Here is a 14265-nt window from a genome sequence, read left to right on the forward strand (position 1 = left end):
TCACCTGACTTGCTTTGTAGAGAAGAACCTTCCAAAATTATTTTTCAGTGCATCCTTTACCTCTTTGTTTCTCAGGCTGTATATGAAAGGGTTAAGCAAAGGGGGCAGCACAGTGTAGAGGAGAGAGGAAAACTTCCCCAGGTCTCTCTTTATTGCTTGCGCTGGTATCATATATGCAGTCATCAGAGACCCATAAAAAATTGACACCACAACCAAGTGAGAAGAGCAAGTGGAAAAGGCCTTTCTCCGCCCTGCGGAGGAAGGGATTTTCAAGATGGCCGCTATAATATACACATAGGAGGTCAAGGTCAGAAGAAAAGGAGGGAGTGTAAAGATGGCTGCCACGACAACACTCAACCTTTGTATCAAACTGGTATCACTGCAGGACAGTTTTAGGAGTGGGAAATACTCACAAAAATAATGGTCAATTTTGTTGGGGCCACAAAACGTTAACTGCAACATCAGATTGAGCAATATAAAAAAAATAAAAAAGGAATTAACCCAAGAGGCAGCTGCTAACTGGATACAAGTCTGGGTCTTCATGATGTTTGCATAATGGAGCGGTTTACAGATTGCTAGATACCTGTCATAAGACATAACACACAGCAAACAGCATTCTGTTGCTTCCAAGGAATTGAAGATGAACCACTGGGTGAGGCAGCCACTGAAGGAGATCATTCTTTCCCCAGTCAAGAGAGCCAAAAGCATCCTGGGAAACAGATTGGAAGAGAAACAAGCCTCCAAGAAGGAGAGGTTCCCCAAGAAGAAGTACATGGGAGTGTCAAGGTGCCGATCCAAGACAATAAGTGCGAAGATGAGAACGTTTCCTGTTACAGTTGCCATATAAATGACAAGAAACACCAGGAAGAGAAGAATCTGAAACCTACAAAGGTCTCCAAATCCCAGGAGGATGAATTCTGTAATCATCGTTTGGTTTTCAATCATGATATCAATGATACAAAATCAAGTCCAGTTGAAAAGAAAAATACAATAACGAAAGTTATTGCAAGAGTGATATTTGCTTCCTTGTGGTGGCCTGGTCAATGCGTGATGGTGATGATGAAGAGAATTTTGCTGACATAAGGACTGGTTATAGGCAACTTCAATAATTGGATTTCCCATTCACACTCTCCAATTCTTGTGCCATAGACATAGAACCTACAATGTGCTGGTATGGAGGGGAGTTAAGGAAGCCAGAAGTCCTCTTTATTGATCTCTTCTGATTTCTGTGTCAGGTGTATTGTAATTATCTTTGTGTAGTTTAATCCTCGGGTTACATGATGTTACCTAAGATGAAGAGAGGCACAGGACATAATGTATTTATTACATTTTTATTTAATCCCAGCTCCAAAAAATTTAGGGAAACACACATGGATCTCTTACTCTCATTATGACCATGTTATAAGGTTAGTCTACGAGAACTTGAGGTGGCTGCTTCAAGGATACTAGTGAGCTCCATGGCCATATCAGGATTTTAAGGTGGGTCTAAGGTGGCCAACTCCAATTTAGGAAATCCCTGGAGATTTGGGAGTGGAATCTAGTGAGGGCAGGGTTTGGAGAGATGAGGGACCTCAGGTTAATGCCATAGAATCCACCCTCACAAGCAGCCTTTTTTTTTCCAGGGGAACTGATCAGCAGAGAGAAGGGTGTGACAGGGAGGAAGTTGTTAAAGGCAGGTCAAAGAGGAAGAAAAGTCAGCCAGCTGGTGTTATTAAGTCTTTGGGGACAGGTAAGCCAGGAAGGCATGGAGTCTCCATAATGTAAGGAGGCCAGACCATCCTAGGAGTAAGGAGAAAGGAAGATAATGCAGCTTACTCTACTCGGGACAGGGCAGGCTGCTTAAATCTGCACTGAGGGTGCAGAAACCTGAGGCTGCAGCTAAAGGAAGGGGTCCCGTCTATGGAGCACACATGGAGGCTAGGCTGCTTGAAACAAGCAACTAAGACTTTTGTTTGACAAGTGGGGATGAGTGCTTTGATTAGTGTCCTCATTAAACCCTGAAAGACCCATTAAAGGTAATTTGCACCATTATAAGAGAGAGTCCTCTACTCCTGGGCATTTGGTTATTGCTTGGGAAGCTAAAAGCAAACAAAGAACAAACAAAAAGAGATACTTCACTGGGGAGGGGGGAGGCCGACCCAGGAATCTTCACATACAGGTTCAGACATATCTCTACAATAACCTTCAGAGGTAGATTAAGCTGAAAGGATGATGGAAAGAGCTTCCGGACGAAGCACAAGCTTGAGCCCCTCCACTGTGTTAAACACTTCATCCACTATTCCACATTGCTAAGGATGCCAGCCTCCAGGTGGGGCCTGGGGAATCTTTTGGCATTTCAGCTCATCTACACACTACAGAGATCAGTTTCACTGGAGAAAATGGATGCTTCGGAGTGTGGACTCTATGGCATTATACCCCACTAAAGTCCCTATCTTTCCCAGCCTCCACCCCTTAATCTCCAGGAATTTCCCAACCTGGACCAGGCAACCCTACACATCACCTTCCCAGTTTGAATGAAACAGAGTTGCATGTTTGCTAACATCTCTTTTGGTGAAAACGCATGGTCACTTTAGCCTCCTTTATTCCCTGTTTCAGCCAGGATTCAGCCAGGATCGAACGCATGTTCGGCGAAACGCATGCGTTCGATCCTGGCTGAATCCTGGCTGAAACAGGGAAAAAAGGAGGCTAAAGCGACCATGCGTTTTTGCCCTTTATAGTCTGCTCAACTATTCACCAGAAAGAAATTATTCATGCCTGCCTTGCCATCTTGCTAGTAATTATTGTTTGTACTCACCTTTTTAAAAAAGGACCCAACATTCAATTCTCAACATAATTAATAGTTCAAATGGGGATTTGTTAAATACCTAGCAGAGGGTGATCAAATGCTTCTGTTTTTAGGCAAAAGTCTTATCCAACCTCTCAGACAGAAATTTTAATTCACAGAATACATCTCTAATATAAGTAGCTTTCTTCATTTGAAATGACGACCTCCTGACTTGAAATAGTTGATCCTTTTATCAAGAAAAAAGATACCCTGACAAAATAGACATGTTAAAGAAAACCATTGGTGGAATAATGGATATTTACCTTTCTGAGAACCTTAATCAGTTCTGGAAGACTTCATGGATCCATTCCTTTTCTGCTTTTGGGTGGGCAAAGGCAAAAGGAATTGGTCCTTTTCTTCAAGTCACTCATTATCATTCTTACTCTCAATATCAGGAAAATGCACCGAAGAACTTGTGCTAGTTTTGATTGTGAAGTATGCTTCCCAAAGTTCATTTTATTAAGATGTCAAGGATTCTTCTATTGTATTTAAGTAAAAGAAATCCACAATTATTTTTCTTTTTTCCCCCCCCTAATTAAAAAGGTAGGTCTCGATGTAGTGTTGTCCTGAAGTAATATACTTTGGAAAAAAAAACTCAAGGGAATGGAGGCGATGAATGTGAAAATGAAGGCTCCCGGGATATGGGTTTTGTTTGTCTGCTCGCCCAAATTCCTCTTCCATCTGAGAAATAAATAATCTTCCAAAATGAGCACTAATGAATTGCAGAGAAGAAAGTCTGTTTTGCATAGTTTTTGCACCCCGCTTCCTCACTATGTAAGCAGAAGGGAATCACACCTATAGTTACTGATATGAAAATGTCACCTAAAGAGAAATCCAGCACAAATCCCAGAGGTTCTTTACAGGTGAAACATATTTGGAAAAGGGGAAAAGGAGAGAGGAGAATTTGTTTATTTACTCTATAGTCCAACTTCCTTGCTGAGACTCAAGGCAGATTACCAAAAATAACAATGTGTGCAATAATCTGTGCTATAAATGATTGCCCATTTCCCTTGATTAAAGCATCCTCATGAACAAGTTTAATTTTACTACAGCTATGGTTGCCATTGCCAATCTCCAGGGTGTGGCTGGAGATTGGCAACCCAACTGATCTCCAGGCGACAGAGATTAGTTCACCTGGAGAAAATGGCCGCTTTGGGAGGTGAACTCTATGGCACTATGACCCAATGAATTCCATCCCCTCCCCAAACCCCGCACTCCTCAGGCTCCACCCCCAAAAATCTCCAAGTATTTCCCAACAGAGAGCTGACAACACCTGGGATAGTGATCATAGAGTTTGAATTGTTGTGAGAATGATTTAGTAGGCATCTGTAAAGCTTGAGAGATCAATAAGGCCAGGGTCAGGTTTTAACAAATATTCAGGGGATATTTCATGGAGGATCAACAGCAGAGAAAATAATATTATTTAAGGTGACCTTGTATTTTGAGTAACAAAGGCATATGGAACAGGGTTGACCCATTGACTGGCATGAGTGGTCAAGCAGCAACCCTCTACCATCTTTCACTACCAGAAAAAAATAGCTGAATCTATAATTGTTGTGGGGAGGGGAATTTCTTTTATCTTTTTTAGATATAGCCATTGATTCCACTTGTTTGTTTATTGTTTCTCCTTTAAAAATAAGATTTCTCTTTCATTACTCATTTTCTCTTTGAAGAGAAATCACACCACAGGGTGGTCCTCTAGTAGGAGGATACAATGGTATGGGAAGACAGTGCCTGTCTGAGAATTTACAGAGTGATATTCTGATATTTTGCAGAACCTTCCTTCCTGCCCTACCTCTCTTTAAATTTCTCTTTGATCAGAATGGAATTGATTAGAAACAGGCTCCGAATTCCTAAAAAGGAAAGGAGTGGATTGTTGGATTTCAGGGAGAAATTGGGTAAAGAGTAATTAAGAAAATTTCTCTTGACAATGCAAACTGGATCCTAGCCATCAATCTCCATCAATATCACCACATTTCTTCTCTAAGGAGAAGAAATATGGTAATATTTTCCCTTTAGAGCTTGTTACATGTGCCCTTTGAGCTAGTGTCTAGTACTATCTTGGGACATGTCCCCTGCTTCTTTGTAGGATAAATAATGGACCAGGTGATCTTGTATCTATGATAATTCAACTACTAAAATAAGCTCAGCAGTGCACAGGACTGAGCCCTCTTGTGAAAGACTCCTTAAGATAATGGTATTTTGGAATATGCCTTCTGGACTGCCTGAAATTCAGAGCAAATAAGCATCCTCATCTTGCATCTAATCTCACAAAGGTAATTATATATATAATATATATTTCTGCTGTAAATGTACTCTTGTTCAGGTGCCTTTCATTTCAAAGGGATTGTGCGTGGGGGGGGGGGGATCATTGCAGCTCAAAGCCCTAATAATGAAATCTGGCATAACCAAAAGGAAGTACCATAGCAAGGTCGAGCCTAGGCATTTTCCCCATTTCTATCAAGGTAAATCACCATCTTAAGCATGCCATCACTTCTTCTCACTCCCTGGTTATTGAGTGTTTCTAAATCTTTAGGTCTGCAAGTCTATTGTCATCTGGAAAATACCCTCCAGGTATCACTCATGTTCTAGTGGTCCATCAACATCTTTAGGCAAACGAAGACCTTTTTCTTTGACTGTTTTGTGTGACCAGAAATTTCCTGAGCCAGCGTGATATAGTGGTTAAGAGTAGTGGACTCTAATCTGGAGAACCAGGTTTGATTCCCATCTCCTACACATGAACCCTGCTGGGTGACCATGGGTCAGTCACAATTCTCTCAGAACTCTCTCAACCACACCTACTTCACATGATGTCTGTTGTGGGGAGAGTAAGGTAAAAAGATTGTAAGCCACTTTGATTCTCCTTAAAAGGTAGAGAAAATTGGCATATAAAAACCAACTCCTACTCCTACTCCTCCTTCTCCTCCTACTCTTCTTCTTCTTCTTCTTCACTGTCCCAAAATTTGATTGAAATTTGAATTGGAAATATCTATTCTTATTCATTCTTTAATCCTGTTCAAACATGACAAACGTACAAATTAATGATTTTTAAAATTTCTTCCTGGATTTTAATTCAGACTACAGATGCTAACATTTCAGCTAGGTACTGTAACTTCATCTGCTGACTTCAGTAGATCAAACTGCTTCTGAAGGTACAAGATGGAACCTGTCCTTTGTTTTCCTGATCAGGTGACAACACAAGTCATAGCCTTAACCTGGAGAAGTAGCATAATTGGGGAGGAATTCTTCTGGATGTTGAAGGAAGAACAAATTAATTAGATTGCAGAGTCTTTCCCCCGCAATGTTCTCAATGCATGAAACAATTACTGATTGTTTAATGTTGCAGTGGCTCATAGGGACTCTTTATGACTGAGGAAGGCGGCATTGATTGAATGGAATGGCGAGAAAGGGGAAACTTAACTCTTGTTACCCACTTCATCCTCCTGGGTTTCCAAGATCTGAAGAATCTGCAAATTCTCCTCTTTCTTGGATTTCTTCTCATCTACATTGTGACGATGGTAGGAAACCTTCTTATCACGGTGCTCGTGGTGGCCGATCAACAGCTTCACACCCCCATGTACTTCTTCCTTGGCAATTTGTCTTGTTTGGAGATCTGCTACAGCTCAACTCTCCTCCCCGTAATGCTGGACACTCTCTTGAAGAATGGGAAACCCATTTCATTCAGCAGCTGCTTCCTGCAATTATTTTTCTTTGGCTACTGTTTAGGGGCAGAATGCTATTTGCTGTCTGTGATGTCCTATGATAGGTACCTAGCAATCTGTAAACCCTTGCACTATGGGACGACTATGAACACCGCTAAGTGTATCCAGTTAGCAGCTGTGTCGTGGATCAGTGGTTTAATAGGGATTTCCATTATAATGGTTTTGATGCTGCAGCTGACGTACTGTGGACCGAATGAAATTGATCATTACTTTTGTGATACCATTCCACTGAAAAAACTCTCTTGCAGCGACACAGGGCTAGTGGAACGTGTTGATCTCATCTTGCTATTTGTATACACAATGCCCCCATTTCTTCTAACTTGCACGTCCTATGTATTTATTATAACCGCCATCCTAAGAATCTCATCCAGCACGGGAAGGCAAAAGGCCTTCTCTACCTGTTCTTCTCACCTCATTGTTGTTTCTACTTACTATGGCTCTTTAATGACCGTGTATCTGTTACCAAACTCATCTGCACTGAACAAAGCTTTCTCCCTCTTGTATACCATCCTTCCCCCTTTAGTCAATCCTCTCATATACAGCTTGAGAAACAAGGAGGTGAACAGAGCCTTGAGGAAAGCTCAAAGGAAGGTGGCAAACTTCAGAATATTTCACAGTGTGCTAACTTACCTAGTTAATGTTAAAGAAAAATAAAGGAGATGATGAGGTACAACTTATAGTATCTATTTAAATTCCTAACTTCCTATTCTACTCTGCACAAAAGTACTTTGATCAAAGCAGGGTCAATGAAAGATGCATACACCTGGTCAGTGTCTAAGTTTTGCTTGTTGCTTGAAAGCTAATTGTGAGAATGAGATTACAGCCAAAGGCCAGTGCTTTGGTGCCCTGTTACTATAGATCTCACACCTTCCTAGAGTTGCCAGCTCCAGATTGGGAAATACCTGGAGATTTTGGTAATCTTTGCTTTCAGATATATGAACATATTACATACTTTACTTTAATGGTACTGTTCATGCAGCCAATTCAGCTCTAAACAGTATGGCACTATGACTAACAGCCCATTCCTGAGGTTGGGGGCCAAAAGTGGTGTGGAGGCAGCATGACCCCACACCAGTGTAAGTGCCCACTTATCACAGAATAAGGGGCACTTACGCTGGTGCAGGGTGCATGCTGTCAAACTAAAAGAAAAGAGAATATCCACACATACACACATGTAATCTATCAATATAAGCATATTTAAATGTCAGAACAATTCACTTCCAAGTTAGTTTGCTGGTTAAATAATTTTAATTTGTTCATGCATTGGGTTTATTTTACAAAGTTGACTCCTGGATCCTTTTTTGGGGAAATATTGTAAATTTTAATACTATTTTTAAATCTTCCCCATGGCGTTATACAATAGTCAGTGAGCACAAAGTACTGGCAGAATGGTAAGATGTAATTGAAGCTGCCTTTGTAGGCTCAAACCCCAAAATACACTAATACAATCTCCCTTCTGTACTCTAAAGTCATACAATGAGTATTCTTGAACCATACCCCCCTAATGAAGACACAAGACATCAGTGTATGGGTTAAACAAGGTTTTTATTCTTGTCTTGTCTGTAGGATTAAAGCGTCAATAAAACATTGCCAAGTTCATGTGTGGGTTACTGGTAACAGGTAGCTTCAACAATGCTAAGCAAGGTCCCCCTCATCCAAGCTCCTAGTGCCATGAAGTTGAGTCATCACACAACAACAAGTCTTTTGAGTCTTATAGTGTGACTCTTATAGCCCATTCCTGAAGGGGAGGTGGATAGATGGCAGTAGTAGCTCATGTGGTGGGTTGCAAGCAATACCCTTGCTCCCACCATGGGGAATATGGGGGCCCTTATGGGAGGCCACTGCAGGAGTGGAGTTTCCAGGACCATGGCTGTGGCACTACTGGCATGGGCGTATATGATGGCATCACTTCTTGGCAAACAGATCTGGAGCCATTCAGGAGCTGTTTTCCTGTAAGGTGAGGTAGCTGTGGCATCATGTTCCCCTTCCTCTTCAGCTGTGCTCAGTGGTGGAGCTGAGATATTTCCTGTGACCCACCAAATGACCCATTGCTGTTCTCCCCTCCCCCATAATTGTAGGCTTCAACATGTTCCTGTGGCCAACAGTCTCTTCAGCTTTTCTTCCTGCAATTTCCTCTCTATGAGTGCATGCATGATAAACAAGTCTATAAAAAGTTCCATGCTGGATACTTCACCTCATCTCTTTCCAAGACAATCAGTTTCAGCATGGACTTCATTTTATCTAGTTTCAAATTCTCCATATTATTCCCCCCCCCCCGCATTCCTTTGTCTTTTCTTCCCTCTCTTCATTCTTATCACTGTGGGTAGGTTTGTACAAAGATAACGTTTCTCAGGCCCCAGCTAACATTGTTAGGAGGCAGCGCCTGCACCCGTGTCCTGAGCATCCCAACTCTGGCATGGATGCTCCCCGTGGTGGTGTTAAGTATCCCTTATCACAGATTAAATGGGCCCTTATGCCACTGCAGGGTGACATTGACTCCTAAGAAGCTTCAGCCCCCCCTTCAGGATTGCAACCTAAGTGTAAGTGAGGGGGCACATAAAGTGGAGAAGTATAAGACAGTAATATGTAGTGGGAAGCAACTCCCCCCACCCCCAAGCCTACTCTGCTTGAAAAAGAAGGAAATGTAGCCATCTCATCCCAAATTAAATAACCACTGGACATAATTCTTATGTCCCAAAATCAGTCCCGACCCTCACAGAACTATCAGGCACCTCTATTAAAACATTCCACAGAGCCCAATGTACTTTTGACACCATAAGTGAAACTTATAAAAACAGTGTTGAAGACAAGGAGACGAGAAGGTTAAAGAATTAAATGTGAATGAAAAAAAGCATACAAAATTTCAAACAACTATTTTATTGGTTAGTATTACAATTAATTAAATAGAAATCAAAAAGGTTTGATACTGTTTCTCTTTTGCTCCTTTGGGTGGCTTCTTAATAATAAGATTACCACAATGATCGTTATCTTAATCTTCTGTCTGTTCAGTTTATTAACAAGCACCTCCTTTATTTCAGTATCAGATTCAACAGCACAAATCACTGATATTTTATTCATGAGTTTGAGTTCTAATCTCAAAATAATTTAAATTATTAGTAACAGCAATTTTTTCTTGGTGTTAGAGGGCTTTCAAAGCAGTGCATTTTACTATCTATATGAAAGATTCAAGTTCAATAAATTATTTTAAATCCTGCCCAAATAAGTGGAGGAATGAAATCACCATTTGTTTATCATTTGTTAAGAGATGCTTTATTATTTATGGAAGAAGACATAAAGAATGTTATTGTCCTTTCATCATCATCATCATTTGTTTATTACGGTCAAAGACCAGCTTATACAAAAAGAGATATCATAATAATTAAAACAGAATATCTGATATTTGGTAAAATAGTCTGTTTAACGTAAAAGTCATTTTAGCAGCTTCTTCTGCCTTATTGCACATGCCCTAGCACAGAATCTCGCAACCTGATAGGTAATATCTTTAACAGAATCTTCTAATAATAAAGTGGTATAGCGACCTCTGTCTCTATCTGGGAAGCTAGACAAAATTGGATCAATGAGCATTTTGCGTATGTCTTGATAAAATGGGCAGTGTAATAGCACATGTTCAACAGTTTCCACCATTCCAGATTGGCATGGACAGAGGCGGCATTCGTAAGGGAGGCTGGCATACCTCCCGTCAAGAAGAGCAGATGGAAGGGCATTAAAACGTGCTAAGGTGAAGGCTCTCCGGTGTTTAGGGTGTTCTAAGGTATTGAGATAATTTGGAGGGGCCAAAACTTTTTTACGGTTCTCCACTACTGGGACCGAGTAAGCCCTTTCTAATCTTTCCCTTGTCCAAGATTACAATCCAATAAACGTAAAACAAGTAAGCAATGAAAATAATCAGATAACAAATCCAGACACTTACTGAGTTGCCATGGCAATCATTATGGAACAGCCATTCTACATGATCTTTTATTTTTCCCATACTTTCTGTGTGCATTTGCTTCTTGTGAGTGAGGCATGAGTTTCCCAAGTGCCACTCTGACTTCCTTGTTTCTCAAACTGTAAATAAGAGGATTTAACAATGGTGACAAGACAGTGTAGAAGAGTGACAGGAATTTTTCTGTACCCAAAGAATGGCTCGACTTTGGTTTCAAATACAACGGGGTTCCAGTGACATAGAAAAACATCACCACCGTGAGATGTGAGGAGCATGTCGACAAAGCCTTGCGCCTTCCCTCCACAGTTGGCATCTTCAGAATGGTGGAAGCGATGCACACGTATGAAATGGAAATCAAAGCAAAGGGAATTACTCCAAGAAACACCGCCTCCAGCAGGGATAGATACTCATTTATAGAGGTGTTGCCACAGACTAGTTTGACCACAGCAGGGAAGTCACAGAAGAAATGGTTTATTTTATTGACGTCACAGAAATAAGAAGTGAACACCACAACAGTCTGGCCAACTTGCATTGGGATTGCAGCCAGCCAAGATGATGCAACCAACTCTGAACACACTCTATCGCTCATGATGATAGTATAACGCAGAGGGTGGCAAATGGCAGCATAGCGGTCATATGCCATGGCAGCCAAAAGGCAGCATTCTGCTGCCCCTGTAATGAGGAAGATGCCCATTTGAAAGGCACAACCAAGGAATGAAATGGTTTTATCCTCTGACAGTAGGTTTTCAAGCATTTTGGGGAAAATAACTGAGGTGTAGCATATCTCCAGAAAGCTCAGGTTCCTGAGAAAGAAAAACATAGGGGTGTGGAGTGTCTGGTCAACCAATGTGACAATAATGATGAGAGTATTCCCAGTCAGAATCAGCAGATAGATGGTTAGGAAAACAGAGAAGAACAAGCCCTCCAGACCTGGCAAATCAGAGAATCCCAGCAACAGGAAGTTATTTACCATGCTATGATTTCTTCTCATTTCTTAATCTGGTAGAGGGGAAACAGAAAAGAAGCAATAACTTTGCGGCAACTCGTGAAAATGACATCTAGCAATTTTCAAATCAGAGCTACTAAACTAGAAACACTGTGTAGCCGGACCATAGTTGAAGTTTTATGCATGATTGAACTGTCCAATTAATATTTACAGAGTAGCAGAAACAGAAAACAATTCCCTGTTCTGTTGCCAGTACTTGAAGCTGCGTCCACTCTTAGTTCAAGTCAAGTTTATTAATATGGTTGAATCACATGCCAACACATCAAAATTTCCAGACACAATAGTTTTGCACCGCAGAATCACAGACTGCCCGTACATATAAAGGTGTAAGGTCAATAAAAGCAACCCCTGGTTAAAATTATCACATTCAAATTGATAAAATTGTAAAATATTCTAACCATCATTCTCTAATAAAGCTCTGCGTATTTTAATACCAACAGCGCAGAACTTGGCAGTTTGGAGCATAAGCTGAGGGTCTTCTCCTAATAGGAGCTTCTTTGCCAAAAGCTCAACTGACTCGTCAGGGAATTTACCAAGTAGGGGGAAATAAGCTTTGATCTAACTTTGTGGTAGAATGGGCAACATATCAGTGCATGTTCGATGGTTTCAATGTCCCCGGTTCCATGTGGACATAACCTCTCTGATCTAGGAATCTTTTTATATTTCCCTTCTAAAACAGCCGATGGTAGGGCCTAGCATCTGGCAAGGGTAAAGGCCTTCCTATAATAGACTCAAGATGGTAAAAATAAGCTGCAGGTGAGACCAAGTATCTAGATTTATCAGGTACTAGGAAAAGTGCACTCTTAGTTCAATATTGCACTTCAAGATATTACATAATGGGTCGGATCCAGACTGAATTGGAAATTTGCACCAATTCACACTACCTGCTCCAGACACCCTTCTTGTCATGTACCTCAACTGCCCTTATGCCCCAAGAACAGCATTTTGTGGCAATCTGGGGCTGAAGTGGGAAGAGAGAGGCAGGAAAGCCCTGTTCCACTGATGGAAATTTTGATCTTGATAAAGCATGATGGGCGAAAACACATGTATAGCCTTAAAATCATGTTATTTTGCAGGGAGTTTAAAGAAGATAATGAGATAAATACCTTTATCAGGAAAAATGAGAAATTGTTTGCAATGGTTCTGTACAATATTGTACAGCATATGCTGCTTGCTTCAACTGTCTTTATAGACCAGCTTTCCCAATTTTTGCCTTAATATTTTATTTTTTCTTGTTGCTGTTGATCTGATAATCCTCAGCTTCTTTCACACCTCATGATTTATACAGAAGGGAACATCTCCCATTGGTTATTATTTATCATTTAGAAAACGTGCAAAGGATCTCAAGAGAAGTTGACTAACTGATGAAGTGGGAATGTTGATAATTAGTTATGGAGTGTAGTGATATAGATGATGAAAACATCTACATTTAAACTGAAATAATACGGAGATGTGTATCATTAAAGGAAGCCTGTGGGTGTGATAGGCATTTGGGCTTTGTGTCCTGAAACTGAAGCTTTTTTTTGTCTATCAAGGTCAATATTGCCTATTCTGACTGGCAGAGCCTCTCCAGGCCTCTTGTAGAAGTCTTTCCCATCACCTAGAGCAGGGGTGCCTTTTTTCCGCCAAGGGCCATTTGGATATTTATAACATCATTCTTGGGCCATATAGTACAAAATTATCAACTTAAAAATTAGCCGACCAAACCCCAAGCAGGCAGATGCCGCAGATGACTCCCCCCCATATGTGGGCAAGCAGGCCGGCATCCAACCAGTGGCACACTTGCCCACCTGGTGGCACATGATGGTCTGTTGCACCAGCCGGGCATAGCCATCCAGCCGCATGCTGGAGTTGCTCCTGCTCCGCATGGTCAGGGCAGGATTCTACAGCCAGCTCCTCCTACCTCTGCCTGCAGGGATGAAATGAGGACACACTGGCTAAGAACTGGCCCCTCCGTGCATTCTGGCTCTGCCCCATTTAACCCCTCCATTGTTGCCACTTCTGCCCCCAGCCCTCTTGTAGTACAGAGGGAATACGTTTCTCCATGGCCTGGGTGGAAAAGGGTTAACACAGTTTCTTGGGCAGTCCTAGCAGCTCCATAGCTAATGATTCTTCTGCAAGGGTGGGAAAAGTTTCCTTTTCTTGGCAAAACAAACTCACATCCGCCTTGAATAGAGGCTATTTCTGTCCACAGGAGGGGGGCGATCACCAGTCTTAGATCCTTCTGAGCTACTGATCTGCCAGGACCCATGAAGGGCCAGACCAAATGAATTCACGGGCTTTAAATGGCCCCCATGCCTGATGTTCTCCACACCTGACCTAGAGTCTGTTCCCTCTAATTGGAGATGCCAAGGTCTGAACCTTGGACCTTCTGAATGCAAAACAGATGTTCTACTACTAAGTAACACCCTATGCCATCTCTTGATGTCTCATCATTTGAGTTCTTGACATCTGACAAATCACAACTGGATGTGTACAGTGCCTCTATTAAGAAGCACTGACTCAGTTCAGGAATAATATAAAATTATGGTACATTTAGTGCAAGTTGTGATCATTCAAATTCGGCTCTGGCTTGACATAACCTGCACAAAGTGTAACTTGATTTTCTATTATGCCTGAACTGAGTCAGTGCTTCTCCATAAAGTCCAATTAATGATTTAATTTGGCTAATTTGATACAACTATCACTTGCTTCACTACTGCTATTTTTTTAATGGAAACTCAGTACAACCGCAGGGGTGGGGGGAATCAGACCTATTGATTTATAA

The 14265-nt window shown here is 41.3% G+C and overlaps 3 protein-coding genes across 3 annotated transcripts; 1 reads left to right on the forward strand and 2 right to left on the reverse strand.

Moving 5' to 3' along the window:
- LOC130493027 (olfactory receptor 2AP1-like) lies at positions 1-927 on the reverse strand. The gene has a single exon (XM_056866801.1). The coding sequence runs from the start codon at positions 925-927 to the stop codon at positions 1-3; it is 927 nt and encodes a 308-aa protein (XP_056722779.1).
- Positions 928-6216: 5289 nt separating this feature from the next.
- On the forward strand, positions 6217-7200 carry LOC130493028 (olfactory receptor 11A1-like). Its single transcript, XM_056866802.1, has one exon. It carries the CDS (start codon positions 6217-6219, stop codon positions 7198-7200), a length of 984 nt encoding a protein of 327 aa, XP_056722780.1.
- A 3296-nt stretch (positions 7201-10496) lies between these two features.
- On the reverse strand, positions 10497-11483 carry LOC130493030 (olfactory receptor 10C1-like). Its single transcript, XM_056866803.1, has one exon. The coding sequence runs from the start codon at positions 11481-11483 to the stop codon at positions 10497-10499; it is 987 nt and encodes a 328-aa protein (XP_056722781.1).
- Positions 11484-14265: the final 2782 nt, after the last annotated feature.

This window comes from Euleptes europaea, unplaced genomic scaffold (genome assembly GCF_029931775.1).
Source record: "Euleptes europaea isolate rEulEur1 unplaced genomic scaffold, rEulEur1.hap1 H_4, whole genome shotgun sequence".
NCBI lineage: Eukaryota > Metazoa > Chordata > Lepidosauria > Squamata > Sphaerodactylidae > Euleptes > Euleptes europaea.